The sequence below is a fragment of the Myxocyprinus asiaticus genome, chromosome 28 (genome assembly GCF_019703515.2).
Source record: "Myxocyprinus asiaticus isolate MX2 ecotype Aquarium Trade chromosome 28, UBuf_Myxa_2, whole genome shotgun sequence".
Lineage (NCBI taxonomy): Eukaryota > Metazoa > Chordata > Actinopteri > Cypriniformes > Catostomidae > Myxocyprinus > Myxocyprinus asiaticus.
In genome coordinates, this window is record NC_059371.1 from 27,812,039 (window position 1) to 27,835,672 (window position 23,634).

General features: G+C 37.1%; 2 protein-coding genes across 7 annotated transcripts in view; both read right to left on the reverse strand.

The window, feature by feature from the left end:
• The window catches only part of LOC127418722 (kinesin-like protein KIF1B), a 116,346-nt gene extending 96,969 nt beyond the window's left edge, over positions 1-19,377 (reverse strand). For 4 of the 5 annotated variants that reach the window (XM_051659454.1, XM_051659452.1, XM_051659453.1 and 1 more), the window contains exons 1-2: positions 18,943-19,244; positions 10,881-11,025 (exon numbers count right to left, since the gene is read on the reverse strand). In XM_051659454.1, coding sequence (XP_051515414.1) covers positions 10,881-10,986 — 106 coding nt within the window. In that variant the 5' untranslated portion in view covers positions 10,987-11,025; positions 18,943-19,244. Of the gene's footprint in view, positions 1-10,880; positions 11,026-18,942 lie in introns of all 5 variants that reach the window. The other variant, XM_051659455.1, reaches the window with a different exon arrangement.
• Positions 19,378-21,828: 2,451 nt separating this feature from the next.
• LOC127419134 (ubiquitin conjugation factor E4 B-like) overlaps positions 21,829-23,634 on the reverse strand; it is a 40,244-nt gene continuing 38,438 nt past the window's right edge. For both annotated transcript variants that reach the window (XM_051660289.1, XM_051660287.1), the window contains 3 exons: positions 23,406-23,580; positions 22,217-22,363; positions 21,829-22,079 (listed from right to left, as the gene is read on the reverse strand). In XM_051660289.1, coding sequence (XP_051516249.1) covers positions 22,012-22,079; positions 22,217-22,363; positions 23,406-23,580 — 390 coding nt within the window. In that variant the 3' untranslated portion in view covers positions 21,829-22,011. The remainder of the gene's footprint in view (positions 22,080-22,216; positions 22,364-23,405; positions 23,581-23,634) is intronic.

A 23,634-nucleotide genomic window follows, 5' to 3' on the forward strand; every position in this document is an offset into this window, starting at 1 on the left:
TTGTTATGTTTGGAGGAAAAAGGGTGAGGCTTGCAAGCCGTGAAACATGGGGGTGGCAGCATCATGTTGTGGGGGTGCTTTGCTGCAGGAGGGACTGGTGCACTTCACAAAATAGATTATGTGGATATATTGAAGCAACATCTCAAGACATCAGCCAGGAAGTTAAAGCTCGGTCACAAATGGGTCTTCCAAATGGACAATGACCACAAGCATACCTCCAAAGTTGTGGCAAAATGGCTTAAGGACAACAAAGTCAAGGGATTGGAGTGGCCATCACAAAGCCCTGACCTCAATCCAATATAAAATTTGTGGGCAGAACTGAAAAAGCATATGTGAGCAAGAAGGCCCACAAACCTGACTCCATTACACCAGTTCTGTCTGGAGGAATGGGCCAAAATTCCAGCAACTTATTGTGAGAAGCTTGTGAAAGGCTACCCAATACGTTTGACCAAATTTAAACAATTTAAAGGCAATGCTACCAAATACTAACAAAGTTTATGTAAACATCTGACCCACAAGGAGTGTGATGAAAGAAATAAAAGCTGAAATAAATTATTCTCTCTACTATTACTCTGACATTTCACATTCTTAAAATAAAGTAGTGATCCTAACTGACCTAAGACAGGGAATATTTTCTACGATTAAATGTCAGGAATTGTGAAAAACTGAGTTTAAATGTATTTGGCTAAGGTGTATGTAAACTTCTGACTTCAACTGTATATGCTAGCATACTCCTAAACATTGATACACATTTAAAATTTACAGTGTTTATCTTCTGGTAAAGCTGGTCAAAAATATTGATGGCTCATCCTGCACTACACAATTTGTTTGTCTAATAAAATGTTCTCTAGAATGAAAATAACCCTCCCCCTAATAGTATCAGTAACCAACCAGCAAGTAGCAAATCATGGTTCATGGTTGTGATGTAACTAAAGCCTATGGCTATACTTAAAAAGGGACGAGCCCTTAGATTTTTTCACGATAAGTAATTTTTATTTGTATAGTGCTTTTCACAACACACAGTTTCAAAGCAGCTTTACAGGAAATCATGCATTAACAAAAACAAAAATGAAACTGTAATATCTAATAATTATGTATTTGCTCTGAAATGGCTCAAATGTGATTTATTTTTAATCAGAGGAACCATCATTTTATCCAAAGAGCCATTGTAGCCAAGTAGATTCAATATTTTTAAGGAATTGAATAAATATCTGTTTTTTTTAAATAATGAAGGCATGTTTCCACACTGTTTTTCACTAAATTAACACAAGGGAGAATGAGATTTAATCATTTTAATTCATATGCACTTTTGTTATTTATAATTTACATACTATGATACAAAGTATACAAAGTTTGTAATATAGTTTATAATACAAAGCACCAGCCCACAAGCCCTGCGCTTGCCCAACAGCGCATCACCTGTTTATTCTGAAGCACACACAGACATGTTTATTTATCTTTAAATTGCAGCCTTTTGTGGTTTCATATTCACAAATTACAAACTTGCCATTTTGATGTTATTTTGATTAATTGTGCAATCCTGAAGGATTGTGAAATTAATCTACTGATGCGCTCGTTATGAAATGAATTAATTAATGGTCAAATAAAAAGCACATTAAAGTAATCGCAATATTCAGGATATTGCTTGATTTTATATCGTCAGAAAAATCATTGCGATTATATTGTGAATATTCGATATAATTGCCCAACAATACTGAAATTAGGACTGTTGTTGCATCTAAAGTACTAGCAAAGGTAGGATTGAATAACAAGAGCTGCTCTAATGGCCACCAGCAGCTTTCAAAGAATTACCGACCATCAAATGCACTACATCTGGTTGCTAGGCAGGATGCAAAGCAAGTGCAATTAGAATTTCCCAAGAATACACAGCTGGAGAGCAAGGGATAAAAAATTGTTTTTATTTTTTTTAAATCAGGGCCGTAGCAGGACATTTTGGACCCCCTGACTATATATTGCTCTGGGCCCCTTTCCTATTAAAATAATACAGTATTTGACCTTTGGGCCCCTAGAATTGTTACCACCTTTCACCCCACTAGCTACAGCCCTGAAGGTGATACACAATTAGTGTTGCATAACATGTCTTTCTGCAGTTTGAAATATATATTTTCCACATGGTATAGTCAAGTATGCGTGAACTCCCATAAATCATAACTGCTGGCAAAAATTGATAGGAAAGAATGAGTGGTAGCTTTCTTTCCGGTATTTTCTTTCACAGGTATTTGTAATAGGCATTTACATATTTTTGCAACGTATACATTTACATTTATGAAAGGTATAATTACAATATACTTCAAGTGTTTCAAACCTAATTTGTTTGTCTGTAGCACTAGTGTGTGCAATACAGTAACAGTGTCTCAAAACCAAATGAGCTGCCAACCTAGCTCAGCTGGCTTTTAAAGGCCATAGGAATGCTTTCAGCACAAAAGGCACTCTCAATTTGTAGATGCTTAATTATGCTACATTCTAATATATCTAACCATTTTAGCCTACATTTGATGTACCATCATCACAAACAATACTGTTGACATTAAAACAAAGATGATGAAAGCAAGGGAAATAATTTCTTCTTAATATATATATATATATATTTATTTATTTTTGCCTACTGGCGATATGATATAATATCGATATTTAGGCCACGATACAATATTATTGCAATTCTTTATTTTTGGTGTATTGCGATTCAAAACTATGATAACTGTACGATAATACAAAAAATTAGCATTATTAAATTAATATAAAAGTGCCAATTTACAAAACAAGGCCAGTTTATTTCCTAATATCTATGTACAATGCAAAGCCATAATGGCTCCCTATTTCTGTGGTTAGGTCAATGTAGCTAGTCTTTCTAAAAATAAATTATAGTATTCATGATTACAATAGTAGCCTAAACACTTTAAAAACATTATTATTACAATAGTTTCAATACACAAAAGTATAATAGAGTTCAACTAAAATTTTTAATCGATTGATCATTGGTTTGACGAGGCATGTGAATTTTTTTTTCATTACTTCAAAATATTGATAGGAAATAGATCCTACTTAAAAATGCATTATTTTACCCTGTGCTACATTTTTGTATCAACTCATCAGCCCAGCTACACGCTAACATTTGGAGCCAGTATAAGACACCATTAGTTGATTCTCTTGAGTGGAGCACCACTTTTCTCCACTCTTTTTATGAATGCATCTCAAATTGTTTTCTTATGAATTTCCTTTCTGATAAGATTGCTGTATGTATGTATGTATGTATGTATATATATATATATATATATATATATATATATATATATATATATATATACATACACATACATACATACATACATACATACACACAGCTGCCCATGTAGGAAGCAGACAGTGAGCCAGCTCACTAAGTTTTGAGAAAGCCATTTAAGATTTAGAAATGTTGAGTAATAAAGGAGCCCTGGAGGAAGATAAACACAGTAAGATTTCAGCCAACTACGTGACAGTTGGTAAAAGACTGAGGTGCACTAGTGATGGTTTACAGCTGGTCTACTTCTAAGTTTTTTTTTTTTTTTGCAAGCATCACCAAAAAAGGAAGCTAAATGGGGAAACTTGAACAGCTGACAAGAAGGGGAAATATGAGGCATTACAGAATAGGCAAAAACTGAGACTGAACTCTGCTAAATTCTTCCAGAGGAGAAAACCTGAAGCCACATTCTCGGACCCAGCTATTCAATCATTTGTACAGCAAGACCCAGATCATCGAGTGGTTGCTAAACCTAGACAGTCATCAGCAGACCTAGGCCTAAATGCTTTAAATCCTAATAGGTACATCCATACATAAGGCAAAAAATAGAAGTTTACAATTCCAATGAAAATCACCACAATAAATAAAGGGTGTTCTTCAATGATAAGAACACATTCTCATGAAAAGCAGTCTTGCTTAACTACCTTGAGAGTACAAACTCAGAAGACATGAGGACATAAAACACATCTTTGCGAGTTTTGAGATGTGCTGCCATATGAAAATTCAACAACCTCTAAGCCATTTATTTATTTATTTTTTGGAAGTAAGTGATGTCAAACAAGTCCACAAGAACGCAAAAAGAACGTACATTGCAAAAACAGCCAATGATCCCTAATTCTGTATCAGTTTTTTTTTTTTTTAAACATCAAAAGCACAGGAATACATCTCTACCAACAGAGAAAACCCAACTACAGAGCAGAGTAACAGGTGTACCTAAAATCTGCATGGTGAAAAGTGACATTTTGTGTTGACAATCGTGCAACTGCAAGGGTCACTTGGATTAGCACAGTAGCCTGGCGACCTCTGGCAAGCTCAGGATTACATTTCTAATCAGGTCAATCGTTTCTGTCTGCACTTAAATCCAATGGCAAGATAACCTTCCCAGTGTTAGAATCATATCAATCTATGAATTTCTATCACCTCTCTCTCTCTCTCTCTATATATATATGTGTGTGTGTGTGTGTGTGTGTGTGTGTGTATATATATATATATATATATATATATATATATATCTCAATAAAGCTCTTCTGTCTCAGTTTCAGTGTGCAAAGCTTTCACAGACACTCTTCCCCTCCTCTGTCTGCACTGGCTGTTCCCAAGGGCCCGCTGTCAGAATCACTCCATCTACTAGCACAGCAGAGCTAAAGCAGTCTAAAATAAGAGGTTGGAGTCAGCAATTACATATGCAGTTAACTTCATATGTATAAAAAATACATAAAACTAGATTTACATTTTCCTAAACAGTGCTAAAATGTGCAAAACTTGCCAATATGATACTAGAGTGCTTTGGGTGGTTGTGCATTACCGGTACTTCCTTGGCTGACATCCTTCCTTCAAAAATTTAAATACGCATTTTGTCATATACTTGAACAGACAGATGAAGACTGTTGCTCGACTACGTGAAAAAACCTGCTGTATCTCTATTATAACACCATATGTGAACATACTCTGTGATACTCTGGTCACTAGATATGGCTTTTTCACCCATTTTAAATGCACACAGTCAAAAATGAGATTGCTTAGAAATGTATCAGCATACCTTTCCTCAACAAGCCACAAGATTTGAGTTACCGTGTCCGTAGCACAAACATACGAGACCAGTTACATACTAAAGTTTAATACTAGGGCACCCCAAACCGAAATAGTAACAGTAATGTTTGGTAGCAAGCACCACTAAAAAACTAAAAGCAGTGGTAAATTTCCATGAAACATTTTGTGAATTGCTCTCAGTATCTGCTCTGTTTGTTCACAATGATCTTCTGCATCCTGTCATTGTAACAGCCAGAGAGCTTTCAAAATCTCCCCACTCAACAATCCAGGCTCATATTAATTCACAACACTATAGCTACAGATGGAGTTTCCATTCCCTCAACACTTTTCCTTCATAAAGCAAAAGGTTACAATAACAAAAGATTAAATACATTGTTGATGAGGTAAGAGTCAAAAACTCTGCAAGATCTCTCAGGAGAGATGACAGTGAAAGGGTATTACCGGTAATCTCTATGCAAACCAATGCTTCATATCTCTCTTCTCAAATTATGCATGCAGCACAAATGAAAGAAGACAGTGTTCAACTTCAAAACCTCATATTTATCTTCCACTAATATTCAGTAAAAACACCCAGAAACAGACGGTTTAAAAACTGATACTGAGAAAAGCCTACCTGTACATTTCTATAAAGCCAGTGTTCATATATCAATTACATCCTATAGGTCACATTTAACACTAAACCAACAAACACTAGTGTTACCATCCTCTTAATTATTTTAATTAATTCTCTATTAAAATCATCATTGAAAGTGGTCTATGGCATGGGTTGAAAAATAAGAGGTCTTGGTTACATCGGCCACAAAGAAATGTTGTTTTAGAGGCAGAGCAAGTTAAATTTTGAAAGATCACAAAGAGATTTTTTTTTTTTTTTTTCTGGATGCACTGATGAATCATTCAATATCACACACGGATTGTGTATTAAGTAAACAGGGTCATTTACAATTTCCTGTTTACTTAGGTATAGTGCTTTGAAAACTAAAAGGACAGCTTAATGAAAGATTCTGGGTTCAATGGAAGTTGAGCTCAATCAACATCATTGTGTTATAATGTTGATTACCACAGAAAATAATTTCGACTCATCCGTCCTTTTCTTAAAAAAAAAAAAAAAGAAGAAAAAAAAGCAGCAAAAACAAGGTTTATCAGAGGGTTTTCAGGCAGAAATGTGAAGTTAATAATTTTTTTAAACGCACTTAAATTCTTCTGTCTAAACGTCATTTTTGGGTTGCATTATATCATCATGGCAACCAAGTTGTAAAATTGGATATAACTTTCGAAGAAAAGTTTAGTAAGTGATTTTATCACACTAACATCACGTTAACATCCATATTGTTTACGTCTTGCGGCAATATTTTTCAAACAGTGAGGGGTAATTCACTAAGAACGAATTGTGCCCGGTAAAAGCATTTTTTTTTGTTGCATGCGCTGGTTTAGCATCCGATTTAAAGGAATTATGCAGATCAGGCAAAGGCACCCACAAAATTGCTGCTGAACGCAATATGCTCGTGCAATTCTGATCTTGCGGGCCAATTCTGAGCACTATACTGCGGATGATGCAACAGACCACCGTGACCTGTCACACCCTGTCAGGACTGTTCTGCACCACTGTGATCCAGACACAAATCATCTCTTAAACACAGCGAAAGTACACTTAACTACACCGTGCATCTGTGTCAATAGATATGATCAATAGAAAATTATTTTAAAACGTAATAAAATGAATTTCACGGCCTGCTTTCATCTGGCGGTAATGACAAGATGTAAATTGTGCCTGGCATTTTTGTGAATGGAGCACAAAATGTAATAAGCCTAATTTACACACACACACACAAAAAAAGAGGCCTGTTTGTGCAGAAAGGAATGACAATGACTTAATTTAAATACTCAAGACGCAGTGCAATTTTCAGTGCTGATTGTGCCTGCTTAAACTAGACTGCAGGTGGTTAGTGAGTAAGATGTAGGTTTTTGTGCTGATATACCACAGCAAAAGTGGCTCAACTGTTTAGTGAATTTGCCCCCAAGTAATTAATGTTTACGGATTGGTCAAATTCACTTCCATCTTAATTGCCTCACTATAGCCCATTTTATTGCCTTTTTTAAAAAAGAAAATGAGGAAAAAGTTACAATTATTTTTGTGGTAATCCTGTGTCACCTTGCTTACCACATCCCAGAGCAAACAAAGCACTTCTGAAACCAAACATAGGTAATTCTACTTTTCAACATTTAGTTTAACATTTTGCTGAGTGTATTTGTCACGAGCATCCCTGATGGCTCAGCACTGTAATAAGACAACATTCCCAGCATACCATCTGCTGCAGCATCCTAATCAAGGGGGCGGGCAAAATGCCACTCATGCTCCGGTTACAGTCTGCGCATGTATGCAAGAGTGCTGTTTGACTGCAGTCTCTGTGCTCTCCTTCCTTTCAAACTCACTATACGCCACCACTGCTTTGGCTCTCTCTCAGGTGACCTTGTGTTCCCCTACGGACTGCTTTGTTTATCACAGGGTTTAGGCCTGTTATCAGTAAATAATAGGGGTGTGAATCTTTGGGTTGAAAGCGAATTGATTCGATTCAAAGGTTAAATTCAAAAACGATTTTTGCAAATTCAAAACTATTCAATTCGATTCACAATGAAATTAGATACGATTAACGATTCAATTCCGCATATTTTTTTTAAAAATGCATTTATAATATTCTTTAAATACTTCCCCTAATATGTCTTAAGCAAGAAAAAGAAAGGCAAACTACTTAACATTGTTTATTCCACCAAAAGTAACTTGAAAGAAAACACATTAAATACATGCACATACAGGATACTTGGAATACAATAATAGTACAAGAGTACAATGTGCCAATAAAATATTTCAGAGCTGAACACAGCTAGAAAACTACTCCACATTTCACTATAAAAAGTATTTTTGTTCATTTGCATTACTTTTTCAAGCCTTTAAATCACAATTTTAAAATTCCCTGATATTTCCAGGTTTTCTATGACCGTGGGGACCCTGAATCAGTAAATTAATCCAAATATTACAACATTAAAGTAACATCATCTGACTACAGTCAGTTTCAAAGAAAAGAGAAATGCAATCATATTGATGACTTCAATTAAAATGTTTTCTGCACACCAAGTCCCCAACTAAACAATGATACCAGTAAAATGGCATGATTTTATCTTATAGAAAATAACATCTTTAAGTTTCCTCACAATTAAATCACTTTATTTCAATAGTGACCCAGTGTCAGAAACTAACTTTTACATTTATGGTCAATATATCCCCCTTGTATTTAATTTTCAGGGGCATGTTTTACTTTCTAACAATTTAAAACATAAACTGTCTTATCCGTTTATGTCAAAATGTCAATTTAATCAATTCATAAATACAAATTCTTAAGTCTGAGAATGTGTATTACATCTTACCCTAAAAATTACATCAACATCAACTATATCAAAGGTTACAAATAAAAAACAGAAGAATTCATTACGAGGGCATTTTTTGCCCCCATATTTTGAATTTTGGGAGCATTTTTATGATTTTTAATGGTATTTTTGCTTCAAGCTCCCCTTAATTTCAGACCCTGTAGTGAACACGCAGCGAGTAGGCGTTGTATCAAAAGGTTTGAGCGCGTCTGACTCGCGACAAGAGCGCTATTTCGAGCTGTCATTTGCTCATGAGATAGTGGCCATCCGGAGGAGATATCAGACATAAGGTGCTTGAAAGACTCGGAAAGCTGCTCAGAAAGTTTCAGTGAGAGCTACGGATGGAACAGAGAGCAGGGGCGATCCCGTGGAGGGCGATGAAAGAGTACAGCGTGCATCTGTGTGGGGAAAGCTGTGAGAGCGCGCGCTCCGAAAATGCGCTAGAGAGCGCATGTCTTATTTAAATTACACGTTACTAATTTGAATTTATATATTTTAAAATGTGGTATACTGATTTGCTGAATCGCGATCCATTCGATTTTTAACAGTCTAAGTAGATAATTGACCAACACTAACGATTCTCAATTCCAAAATCATATTTCAAGAACGATGCATATGAATCGACAGGATTACTAATCGATGCATTGAGAAAACGAGTGAATTGTTACACCCCAAGTAAATAATGAGTATGTAAATGAGGAAAATTTGTTTTTGCTGTAGGAAGGACATGCATGATGTTGACAAAAGCTTCTTCCACAGGCCTGAAAAAGACTTTGAACACACAGTATGATTCATCATCCTTCATGGGATCTGTAGCTTCATGAAGTTAAAACTGATGCCGGTTCAAACTGCAAGCTCAAACTTTAACATTTAGATGTCTTTTGTTAGATTTAGGAAAGGTTCCATACCTTTTCTTTCTTAATACATCTTAAGAATACACCAGTATTTTTGTGGTCAACATGGCTAATGTTACCTTGATCAAAACAGCTTGATGAATCACATCTGAGTGGGCACAATGACTCTCCGCTTGCTAATCACCATCACATTAGGAATCCATGTGCTGCCCAAAAAAATAACCTCTGATATACCCAAGGAACATTGAATTATACTCAAAATGCATGTGGACCGAATTTAAAAAAATTCTTCAGTCGGTGTAGATTAATATGGCTGTTCTTGTTCACGGTTATCACCTACAAATATGAGTGACTGTTTCATGATGAATTCTTTGGCATCCATCATATTGATCTGCAATTTGAATTAAAAAAACAATTCTTTATGTGAGGTTCCATGATTTCAAAGACACCTGTGGTCACACGTTCTCTTTCATTAGGCTTTGATATCGATAACACCCACAACATGAGTGATAACATCAACTAATTTCCTTTCACTGGATTGTTGCACTCTACTGTATGATAAGCTAAGCAGCCCACTAGCTCACTTCCTCTACTATGAAACCAATGCAGTAGTAATGAATACGAGGCCTGAGCCACAGGCTCAATCTTGGGAAGTGGAAAATGACATGTTTTTTTTAAACTGAATAGTTGGTGGGTTGCCTGAACAACTAGTTGAATGATTGGTATTAAGGAAGCCCTAATAATTATACAGGTTTTGGGTCACCTGACCCTGATCTAATGCACTTCTTTGGGAGTGTTAACATAAGGCACGTTCTTGCATTCAAAAACAGCTGGACAGAGCGCTACGGTATGGAACCGAATTCAGTTTTTAAAAGTGATTTTTAACTTGACACAGCGTCTTAAAAATGCAATGCTCATGATGGGACACTTCAAAAACAGCATGCAATGGGCAAAGAGGTCTGTCTACATGTGTATGTAGTAAGGGATGAATTTAAAGACACAACTTTTCCTTTAAGTTTTTACCATGCAAACTGCAGAAACAGTGAAAGCACATCATGCCATTAGCGTGCTAATAAGAACTAAACAATCAAGTCAAATTACTCACTCACTAAATAACTAATCAGTGAACAGTTGTCCATTTGTGACCCATCCCTAGTTCAAGGCATGCAGAGGTTCACCATCCTCACAATAGACCAGATCAGCACATTAGCACACTACAGTCCCTCAGGCCGGAATTCTTTAAGTCCTCTCACTTTTTCAAAGGAAGGGGATTTCACACAGAAAGGCTTTTCTTTTCTTCCCATTTCAAACAGAATATCACATCCATTTCTGTTCTTCCTTTCCAGTATCTCAGGTTGCAGATTTGCAACAAAAATATTTAAATTGTGAGAATGTCTCAAGAGTTTTTTGAACACCCTAAAGCAAAAAGTCAGCATATACCAGGAACACCTTGTCTGGAGGCATGTAACAGCATAGTAACAATTCAGAAAATGATGCCAATGGCAGTTTTAGAGGCATGTACACAAGTATACACTTACTGGTGGAGTTCCCTTGCATTTGTATAATGCATTTTGATTCTTTGCCGATCTCCCTAGAGTTGAAGGGGCGCACTCGGACAGCGACTTTCACTGAGGCGCCAGACATGGTTGAAGCTGTTGTGTTTCAATCCCACAGAATATTCTCCTACAAAGAAAAACAAAATGTCTTCAGTGTTTCCTTCCAGTGACACAAATATTAGGCTACAATTATAGTCATTTACACATTATCCAGACACATCTCATCATATTCTAGAGTAAACTAATTATGACCACAAAGAGATCAGAATGTAACATCTTCATTTAGCAATAACACTAGAGGGGTATGATTACCAGTTTAGCACAGGTAAATATATTTGGGGAAAATACATGTTATGAATTTTCAAGCAGTTTCAGCAGTGTCTTGTAGAGTGACATGCTATAATTCTATTCAAAAACATTCTTGTATAGATAATTATTGTGAATGTGGTTTTATGACATATTACTTGAGATACAACAAAGAAGATTTGTACTTTTAAAATGCATTCGTTACACAACATGAGTTTTAAACGAACTAGTTAAAGAACTAGTAAAAGAAGAAGGTGATTAAAAATTATGTAACTGTATGTATAATTGTATAAATATGGGGCAATATTTGCCCCTGGGGTCTGATTTTTAGTGGCATTTATTAACCCTTATAGGCAGGGGTGGATTATGAATATTGAGGGCCCTGGGGCCTATTTTCTTTTCAGAAGTGATCATCCCTATACCCTTCAAAGACTTCACCCTCCACTGCGAGAGCTTTGGAGGGCTGAAAATTGTGGGGCTCAAAAATTGTGGTAATTTTATTTCATTGGAAATCCTGTTTGGAACGACCCTACAGCTTGGCTACCATTATTATTACTTCCAACCAAGTGCCCTGCGAAGACATAATTTTTGCTTTCAAAGTGGCCACAAATCCCCAAGAATACATTACATTGACAGAATGTTCAAATGAGCTGAGTTTTGGAATGCTTATGCTTTTTTCTGACTGTAAGTCCTGTAAAAATTTCTAATTTCAAGCATTTAAAACTATTTTAAACTTTCAGACAAGGTTTATCTACCAATTATAGATTATAGTTTGTCTCGACAAACTTTACATATCTATTTTATTCAATACTTTTCTACACACTTTTGTGTGTAGACAGAGCAAGCTGCATATGTAAAATAACTAGCTGTTCACACTTTAAATATAGGCCTCTTACAAAATTGTATGTCAGTATTTTCAAAGCTCGTTTTTTTATTGTGGTGGGCATGGATGTGAAGTAATGATGATTAAGAGATATACACTTTAAACACACATTTTCAACATGCTTTTTCGATTAAATAATGTACAAAACAATTTAGCACACGTTGCTTCGATTCAGTAAATACTCAATTTGAAATATCAGTAGCAATATAAACGTTATTGTTACTTTTACTCTATCAAAATCAGAAAAGATTTCACATAAAAATTGCATCACAATACGAAGGCAGAAATTTTGGAAATGAAATTAAAAGTTTTTCTATTTCCAGAAGAGCATGGAAACTTTCACCAGGAAGCAGCAGACATCTAGTGCATTGCATACAACTGGGTTTTCAGCCAAGTTTTGATTATGTTGGTGATGTAGAGGCTCAAGAAATTCATGTATCAAATATTATACGAGTGCCGTTAACGAGTGGTTCAAAATAATTTAATTCGAAACGGGGAGGCAAAGCAGCCCTATAAGATGGCTGGGGGCCCTCACAGTCACAATGCCCTATTGAAGGGGCCTTGTCTAGGCTTTGAGGCCCACATATTTAACCGTATATATAAACATTTGTTTTTTAAAAGTTGATGGGCCACGAGACCTTGCAGCCCAGGGCCCACCGGGCCCCTGGAAGTCAAGGGCCCCTGGGCACTGGCCCTGTTGGCCTGGTCCGTAATTCACCTATGCTTATAGGGCATTAACAGGGCTCTACAGTGTGACCATTTCCGTCGCATTTGTGACTGAAACTTTGTCCGACTGTGAAAAAATAATTAGGTGCACTGGTGCGAGTGACCCGATTGAAGTTGGGGTGGGAGAAAAAATAGATTCTCAGATTAATCGATTCTGAGAACGTGGCAGCGCAGTGTCGCTTATGCACACGCAGAGACAGATGTTAGAAACACACACATATCCTAAAGCCAAGCACATCCTACAAAACTGATCGCAGACTGGATGTATCAACCACACCCCATTCGTCTCCTAATGAAACTACGATCCCGAAATTAATTCACAAACTTGTGCACATGGCAACGGGAGAGTTGATTTCGTGATTACATGTTTAACAAAGACATGGCTTGCGCCCATTATTGCACTAATTTGCACTACAAGGGAAAAAAAAACACCTGAAAATAATGATGAGACAGCGGTTCAAGAGATGTGGGTGATATTTTTATTTTCTAATTATTTTTGTCTGCTGCTTCCCAATGTCTTTCACTCCTCTTGCGCTTTTTCATTTGCTGTTGCTCATTGCCAGTCTCTCGCTCGTCGGAAAGAGTGTGCACACCTGATGCCTCATTAGATAAATGTTAAGCAGGTGAGATTTCTACTCGCAGAGCAAACAGATGGAACAGCGCATACGAGATTTTTAAATAATAATCCCGCTATTTGTGCCGCTTTATCACCTGTGGTGAGGAAAGTAGAAGCTGACATCTGCACTCTCACAGAAGCAGATATATAATGTAATCAACCTGGAGCACCAACCTGTAGTTATACTTAAAATAAATTTTTAAAAAAAAGGGCCTCAGATAAATTAATATTAAATAAAAATTATTAACAATGCTTTAAACATATAAGTTAGCAAGGAAGCAAGTTTTCTTCCAAGATACTCTTGTACGTGGCTTGATTCATGCGTCCTTCAAAAAGACAAATCTGCCCGATTCCAGCCTTGCTGAAGCACCCCTAGATCATCACCGATCCTCCACCTGGTTGTCTAATAGTTAGACGGAGACCTGGAGAGGCCTTCAAGCTACAGTGTCTCGCACACACTGTGAAATTTGGTGGAGGATCGTGAAAATCTGGAGGTGCTTCGGGAAGGCTGGAATCGGGCAGATTCATCTTTGTGAAGGACGCATGAATCAAGCCAAGTTCAAGGTTATACTGGAAGAAAACTTGCTTCCTTCTGCTCTGACAATGTTCTCCAACTCTGAGGATTGGTTTTTCCAGTGGGACAATGCTTCATGACACACAGCCAGGTCAATCAAAGTGTGGATGGAGGACCATCGGATCAAGACCCTGTCATGGCCAGCCCAATCTCCAGACCTGAACCCCATTGAAAACCTCTGGAATGCGATCAAGAGGAAAATGGATGGCCACAAGCCATCAAACAAAGCAGAGCTGCTTGAATTTTTGCGCCAGGAGTGGCATAAAGTCACCCAACAGCAATGTGAAAGACTGGTAGAGAATATGCCAAGACGCATGAACGCTGTGATTGGAAATCAGGGTTATTCCACCAAATATTGATTTCTGAACTCTTCCTAAGTTAAAACATTAGTATTGTGTTGTTTAAAAATGAATATGTACTTGTTTTCTTTGCATTATTCGAGGTCTAAAAACAAGGTCTTTTTTTTTTTTTTTCACCTAATTTGGAATGCCCAGTTCCCAGAGCGCTTTTTAAGTCCATGTGGTCGCATTGTGATTCGCCTCAATCCGGATGGCGGAGGACGAATCTTAGTTGCCTCCGCTTCTGAGACCATCAACCCGTGCATCTTATCACGTGGCTTGTTGAGCGTGTCGCCACAGAGACATAGCGCGTTTGGAGGCTTCGCGCCATCCACCGCGGTATCCGCGCTCAACTCACCCCACCGAGAACGAACCACATTATAGCGACCATGAGGAGGTTACCCCGTGTGACTCTACCCTCCCTAGAAACCAGGCCAATTTGGTTGCTTAGGAGACCTGGCTGGAGTCACTCAGCACAACCTGGGATTCGAACTTGCGAACTCCAGGGGTGGTAGCCATCGTCTTTTACCACTGAGCTACCCAGGCCCCAAAAACACTGCTTTTTTGTTATTCTGACCAGTTGTCATTTTCTGCAAATAAATGCTCTAAATGACAATATTTTTATTTGGAATTTGGGAGGAATTTTGTCAGTACTTTATAGAATAAAACAAAAATGTTCATTTTACTCAAACACATACCTATAAATAGTAAATCCAGAGAAACTGAATTTTGCAGTGGTCTCTTAATTTTTCCAGAGCTATATATATATATATATATATATATATATATATATATACATACACACTCAGCTAGCACTTTATTAGGACCACCTGTACACCTACTTATTCATGCAATTATCTAATCAGCCAATCATTTGGCAGCATTGCAATGCATAAAATAATGCGGATACGGGTCAGGAGCTTCAGTTAATGTCCACATCAACCATCAGAATGAGGAAAAATTTGATCTCAGTGATTTCGACCATGGCATGAATGTTGGCGCCAGATGGGCTGGTTGAGTATTTCTGTAACTGTTGATCTCCTGGGATTTTCATATGCAACAGTCTCTAGAGTTTACTCAGAATTAGTGTTGTCAAAAGTACCGGTACTTTGGTACCAAGTCGATACTAAAATAAAAAAAGATGTAATGATACCAGTGTTTCTGCAATACCGAGCACCGACTCTATCCGGTACTAGAGTGCCGTATGACTGACACATGACTGCTTTAAAATGATCGCAGGCTTATTTTGAACACCTACTCGGTTACTCCTTGTACACTGAAATGTTCAATTAATCAAATTCAAATCATGACATGTCCTAGTGTGATTTATTAAACTGCAATATGCTGCAATCTTACTGTGGAAGTGCTGCGTACTTTAAATAAATCAGACTGCTCATCCACTAGAAACTCCACAGACACTGAGAATCATTCACATTGTATCAGATGACAGAGCAGAGTACTTATCCATTATGAACCATGCAGCACATGTAAAATATATATTTATATAATTAAAATCACAGCATTTGCTCTTTAATCTCAGCTCAACTTTATTTATATTGCATTTAAAACAACAGAGTTGACCAAAGTGCTTCACAGTAATACAATTTAAAACATAACATTTAAAAATTACCACATACACAAACACCAGTAATCTAAAATACAAAATACAAACACTCCAAAGTTGTGTCCTACATTTCATTTGTCAGACTCAAAGGCCAGTGTAAAGAGATGAGATTTCAGACGTGACTTCAATGATCACACTGGGCCGTGACGCGAACTGTTTATCTGGAAAAGTGAAGCATCCGGCAAAAAACACACGTCATAATAAAAGCACGTTTCAAAATAAAATGTAGATGCCTGGGTAGGGTTGCACCAGCTGTGCGTAAGGTCTCATGTAAGTTGGGACAATGTTCACACAAAGGGCTTAGTAACTACTAGTTAGTTTGTAACTAAGTCAGTGCTTAATTTGGTTGCACCACCTGTTCTTAAGACAAGACTTAACATAATATGACGTTTACCTGTATTGATCCAATAATCAGCCTTCAAATTTGTGCACAGAACTGATAAAAAGCGGTGAATTTAAATTTGATCTTGTTACGGTTGATGTTCAAACCTTGTTTGCTCACATAACTGTCAGCTGTAATAAATTATATCTCCATTAAAATGCGATACGTAATAAAAGTAGACTTGATAAATAGTTTATTTGCCCTGTGTAAATAACAATATATAGGAATATAGGATAAATAAGGGGTGATAAATACTAATACAAGCTGGAAAAATAGACATTTATTCATTTTCATATCATATCTATATTGAATGTGTTGAAATTTTACACCGAGCAACACACCCTGAAAACTGCACCGTTAGATCGGTTTCATGCTGAAGAGCCGCTTAAAAGAACGTTTTATTTTCTCTCACTCGTAAATGTAAACGAGTGTAAATGTCAACATCATCATATATGTTGAAGGATTGAAGCCTGTCATGCAAAACATGAGCTCATTTATGTCATAAAATATCAGTCTGCTTTTTTATTCCATCAGTTACACCTGGTCGGAGGCTTCCGTAAATATTTAGTTTATACGTAGGGTTACGTTCTAAGTTTAATGGTGCAACGCTAAAATATTTAGTAGTGAGTAAATTGTGAATTAGTTTCCATTTACGCCACAACTAGGCTAAGTTGCTGGTGCAACCGGCCCCTGAAATTGAAGAAATTATATACAAATATATCAACTGTATATTAAAATGTAATATCCACTGTAATAATAATAATAATATTTAATTCAAATATCACAAGAAAGACAGCCGATGAATAAAAGTTTGGCAACAAAAAAAAAATTATAAAAAAAAAAAATGACATGACATGTTGAAAAGTTCTATTTTCAGTTGTTAAAAGTTGTAAGAATTTATTGATTAGACACCATTTTGATGATGAAATTAAATTAAACTTTTAAAAAATGTTATGGAAAGTTCTGGAAAATAATAATAATTATTAAACGATAATTATAAAAAGAATGATTAAATAATTAAAAATAACTAAACTGGTGTGTTCAATAGCATATTATAATATTAGCATATTTTTGCTGTGGAATCGAAAACTGTGAAATTTCACTGGTATCGGTACCAACTACTGAAATTTTGGTACAGTGACAACACTACTCAGAATGTTGGCAAAAAACAAAAAACATCCAGTGAGCGGCAGTTCTGCAGATGGAAACGCCTTGTTGATGAGAGAGGTTAACGGAGAATGACCAGACTGGTTTGAGCTGACAGAAAGGCTACGGTAACTCAAATAACCGCTCTGTACAACTGCAGTGAGCAGAATAGCATCTCAGAATGCACAACACATCGAACCTTGGCACCAGAATTCATGCCACGGTCGAAATCACTGAGATCACATTTTTTCCCCATTCTGATGGTTGATGTGAACATTAACTGAAGCTCCTGACCCATATCTGCATGATTTTATGCACCGCACAGCATAAATACACACACACACACACACATATATATATTAACCTAAAATCTTGATGTTGAAAAAAAAGTGTTAATGGCTATGTTAAATGTCAACTATCCATATAGCCCACTAAATGCCAGGTGATGAAAACAAAAGGTAAACACAGTACAGATGTGAATTATCTGGAACATCTGTGTGCCGTTAGATGTTTCTTCAGACTCATAAACATGGCTGCCGCTCGCCTGCAGCAGGGCTGGGCCTATATCACAGGCTCAGTAGCTCGGTCCACTAAAAACACATTTCTCTAACTGACACCTAACCATGATGCATCCCAAAATACATGGACTGACCTATGAAAACATCAGACTGTTTTCTATAGACACTTTTCTATGCAGTAAGTCTATTTTGAGCGTGCAGTTAGTCATGAGACTAATTGGCCGGCTGTGGATTAAAAGAAATTTGATTTAGCAACAAACATTTTTAACCTGAAATCAAGTGAAAGCTACATGCAAACAGACCGCTATTCAAACACATGACACCGAAAGAGGATGTTTTCAGCCTTGCCCTTGTAGTCATTCGTGACATTAAAAGCATACGCCCATGAAATTCAATCTGGTACACTACCGCCACTGCAAAGAGAGGAGAAATTGTTTCTTTTTTATTACTATTATTTAAATGTTACAAAAACAGTAAAGCACAACCAAAGCGTTTCTCGTTTAAGAATGCGCCGACTTCGTATTCGTTTCAAGTGATTAATGACTGGGGTTATGCTATTGATGCACTGACAACAATGTACCCAGCGTTGCCATAGCTGCACTATTTCATAACGAACCTCTTCAGAGATTAAACAAATCACAATGTTTATGTATTTTAAAGCACTTCAGTCAGCTGTTACATAGTGACCTTATGATGTCGCCTCCTCTTCTTTGTATGGTTGTATCATTTATTTTCACTTTGAAATAATAAATATAAAGTTGTTAATATCATAATTATGTTTGGAGGACGCTGAAGGAATGAACTGCAAATACATTCTAAACATTCCAGTAAACATCCTTTTCCATTCCCAAAGGCGACCCGCGCGAATACAGAATTACTGCGACAATCTTAGACATAATAAGCAGATTTAGGTTAAAAAGACGACACTTACCGCTATTTATCCGCACGCGGAGACGACTGGAGCACCACAGAAGTCCTGCAAGATACGAAATCTCCGATGACGTCTACTAGCAGCAGCAGCAGCAGCAGCAGCGAAAATCAAAAAATACTGACGGCTAAGCTCTTAATAGTTCCTTTTTTGTTATATACTGCCATTATAGCTGCGTTTCATTTTCAGCCACACGTCTCCCGCTGCTGAAGATGCTCGCAGGTCTTGATTTATTTTTATTCAGCTGATGCTGGTGTTGTTGGACCCTCTCGCACAGGCTTTTTTTAGGTTATGAATGCCTGGATTTACTGAAATGAGTACGTCAACTGCCCCATCTTGAATGGCAGTCGGTCTGACCAATAAAATTGCAGTACTGTATGAGCGATGCGTCGTTCGGCCAATGGAAATGCTGGAAAAGCAAGCGTTGGCTGGACAGCTGTGACGCAATACTGCAGGGTGGCTTACGCACCATTGTGGCGTGGCATCGTGCTACATAAAAGTAGAGGGCGCCGCCTAGCAGGAACATGTTCAAAAGAGGTATTATTAAGCTCTACCTACCTTAATTCATTGAAAGATTAATTTTAAATCCTGAATTGCTCTCATATAGTTAACGTTCTGGTGGTAGTGTTCTTCTATTAACATACTGTAAATTTCTGAAATTCTCATGAGACACTTTTCCAAGACGTTCTCAAAAATTAGGAATGTGATCAAGAGGATGATGGATATCCACAAGCCATAAAACAAAGCATCTTTTTTATTATTTTGACCAGTTGTCATTTTCTGCAAATAAATGCTCTAAATGACAATATTTTTATTTGGAATTTGGGAGAAATGTTGTCAGTACTTTGTAGAATAAAACAAAAAATGTTCATTTTACTCAAACACGTACCTATAAATAGTAAATCCAGATAATTTTGCAGTGCTCTCTTAATTTTTTCCAGAGCTATATATAAACTAGCATCATTTTAGTTTATAATGTGATCAGACAGTTGAATTAAACTTGTTTCATCTATAGGAGCAACTTATATTGAATTAATACTAGCACTTATTTGACTGTAAATATTGCAAAACATGATGACGAATTTAAAGGGATAATTCACAAAAAAAGGAAAATTCTCTCATTTACTCACCCTCATGCCGTTTCAAACGTGTATGACTTTCTTGCATGGAACAAAAAAGATGATGTTTGGCATAATGAAAGCGAATGGTGACTGAGACTGAAAATGTTGCCTTGTATGCTACAGGGAAGAAAGTCAAATGAGTTCAGAACAACATGGGGGGTGAGTAAACAATGACAGAATTTTCATTTTTTTAATGTCCTATCCCTTAATGGGACAGTTCACCCAAAAATGTAAATTCTCTTATTTATTCAGCATCATGCAATCCCAGATGTGTATGAATTTCTTTCAACTGTTGAACACAAATTAAGATTTTTTACAAGAATATCTTAGCTCTGTAGGTCCATACAATGCAAGTGAATGGGTGCCAAAATTTTGAAGCTCCAAAGTCCACATACGGTCAACATAAAAGTACTCCAGATGACTCTGGTGGTTAAATCCATATCTTCTGAAGCGATATGGTAGGTGTAGGTGAGAAACAGTTAAAAATGTTAGTCCTTTTTCCCTCACTTTCACTTTCTCCTTCTGTTTTAGGTGATTCACTTTCTTCGTGCATAACGCCCCCCTACTGGGCAGGGAGGAGAATTTATGATAAAAATTACTTAAATTTTGATCTGTTTCTCACCCACACCTATCATATCGTGTCTGAACACATGTATTTGACATCTGGAGTCATATTGATTGCTTTTATGCTCCCTTTATGTGGATTTGAGCTTCAAAATTTTGGCACCCATTCACTTGCATTGTATGGACCTACAGAGCTGAGACAGTCCTGTAAAAATCTTAATTTGTGTTCAGCAGATGAAAGAAACCCATACACATCTGTGATGCTAGGAGGGTGAGTAAATCATGAGAATTTTCATTTTTGAGTGTACTATCCCTTTAAGCAATAGCCAGTAAGTTTGAAAGGAAGTGCAACAGCTATAATTGTGTGTGCATTGCCATTTATTACAGCTCAAAGACCTGGGTCTGAAAAATGTTTATAGCAAAGGAAGCAAATTCCTGTACAGTTAAACCCTTTTAAATGTCACATGGTGGGGGGGGGGGCAACTTAATTTATGCAGAAGTTCAACATTTGGGGTTAATATTAATAACAAAAGCTGATGGACCTTTTCAGTCCAAAAAAATGTGGATGAACAGAAAAAAAAACATGGTATACTGGCATTGTTAATGACGATCATGCTACAACACAGCTTCACATTCTCTCATTTAATCCTGTATTTCAACTCCTAATTTGAAAATAAAAAATATTCAACAAGGTGCATGAGGATTCTTATGTCAAAGGCAGTGCACAAGTGATTTTTTCCAAGTAAAAAGAAAAAAACAAAAACATTTCCAAAACAGCCAATCACCATCTGATGCTCCACTAGCATATTTCCCTAAATTTAAACCAACACCTTTTTTGTTTGTTCTACAAAACAATGTAGAGTTGGTTAATGAGATGATTCTTTCCTATTCTAAGTGTTCTGTGTTAAAGGTACAGTAGGTTTGGGCCCAAATGGGAAACTGTGTCTATAGCTAATTGTTTTTTGTAGTATTGACTGTCCAAATGCAAATGCTGGTATTGATTAACAATATATTTCCAAACAGCACACAAACATGAAATGGATCCCTTTCCTCTTTGCTTACCATCGAAACCATTAAAATGCACCCACAAGGCAAATGAAAACAAAACAAGTAGCAACTTTTGAATACATCCAATTGTGACTATTGTGGGGTGAGACTGTTGCGCCTCGGTATGTATGTAGATATATACAAATTCAAAATCAAAAATTTTTAAAAGCCTAAACTTTATTATATTTCAATTTAGAACCATGAGCCTTTCAGACAGTGGCTCATAAGAGAGGATAAAGGGGAGGGGGCAAATCAATTCAGGTAATTTGATCTTTTTTCCTGTTCAAATTCAGTTCATTTCCACCGTGGTGAAAACATTGAAACTGAGGGAAAGCTGGGCTCACTGAGAAAAACGGCCAGTCTGTTTCTCTCTCATCCAGGCCTGGATTCGCTCCTTCAGCTCTGGGACTGCAGGGAAGAAAAAAAAATATATATATATATAAACGCTACACAGATTACCTATTAAAAAGGTGGCAGCAATGCCACTCCAGCTGTCTTTGATAAGCTTAAATGTAAAAAGCAGCTCTACAGTGTGTGTCTGGTACCTGGTTCCAGCATGTTCTCAGTGAGGGGCTGTCTGTTAAAGGGGTCAGTGGGAGAGTTCAGGAGGTGTCGCAGGATGATGGCTCGGTCCATGATGTTTCCAGAGGGCAGTTGCACAGGGTCAGACATAAGAGTGTCCATCAGCGGGTCTGTTCAGGTAGGACGGCACTGTTATTTACTAACTACTGATAACTGTTATGATCAGCTGTACACTAACTTGACATATGTTTAACTCTTTAAACGACATCAATTTGTTGACTTTGTGAACCAGCAGAAATGGATGTAAAGGCAGCCATGACAGGGTCTATTTGTGGCAAGTTTAAAAACAGAACGTGGTTCAGCCTGAGTTGGTTTAAACTACAGGGATAGTGACACATCCAAACATTTTTAATGTAACACTCCATAAGAACATTTGAGACTGAACACATCTGATGATTTACACTCACTGAGCACTTTATTAGGAACACCCATACAACTACACATTCATACGATTATCTAATCAGCCAATCGTGTGGCAGCAGTGCAATGCATACAATCATGCAGATACGGGTCAGGAGCTTCAGTTAATATTCATATCAACCATCAGAATTGGGAAATTTTTTTATTTCAGTGGTTTTGACACTGGCATGATTGTTGGTGCCAGATGGGCTGGTTTGCATATTTCTGTAACAGCTGATCTCCTGGGATTTTCATGCACAACAGTCTCTAGAGTTTATTCAGAATGGTGTCAAAAACAAAAAACATCCAGTGAGCGGCAGTTCTGAGGACAGAAACGCCTTGTTGATGAGAGGTCAACGGAGAATGGCCAAACCGGGCTGACAGTAAGGCTACGGTTACTCAGACAACCACTCTGTACAACTGTAGTGAGCAGAACAGTATCTCAGAATGCACAACACATCATGGATGGGATGGGCTACAACAGCAGAAGACCATGTGGGCATTTTATTAGGACCTTAGTGTTCCTAATTAAGTGCTCGTTGAGTGTACATTTATGGGAATGATTTAATCCAAAGTGATTTGCAGTGCATTCAAGGCATACATTTTATCAGTATGCACGTTTCCTGGGAATCGAGCCCATGACCTTGGTATTGTGAATGTCACACTGTCCAAGTTGAGCTATAGGAACTCTAATGTGGAATTATGTATAATTTAATGTGGACTTCTAAATTATACTGTATGTTTAGAACCCACCTTTGAACTCATCTGGGGCATCACTGTAATCCATCTCAGATTGAGAATTGCGGGCTACTATCTCCTCTACCTTCTCAGCCAGAAGTTTGAATTTTTCAATAGCGATGGTGGATTTTATGCCAGCCTTTCTCATTTTAGAAATGACCTCCTCAAAGAGCTCCCTGCTGTATGATCGCTGAATGTGAGCAAAAACAAAATGAGACAAGCATGTGAAATCAGAAGAGAGACA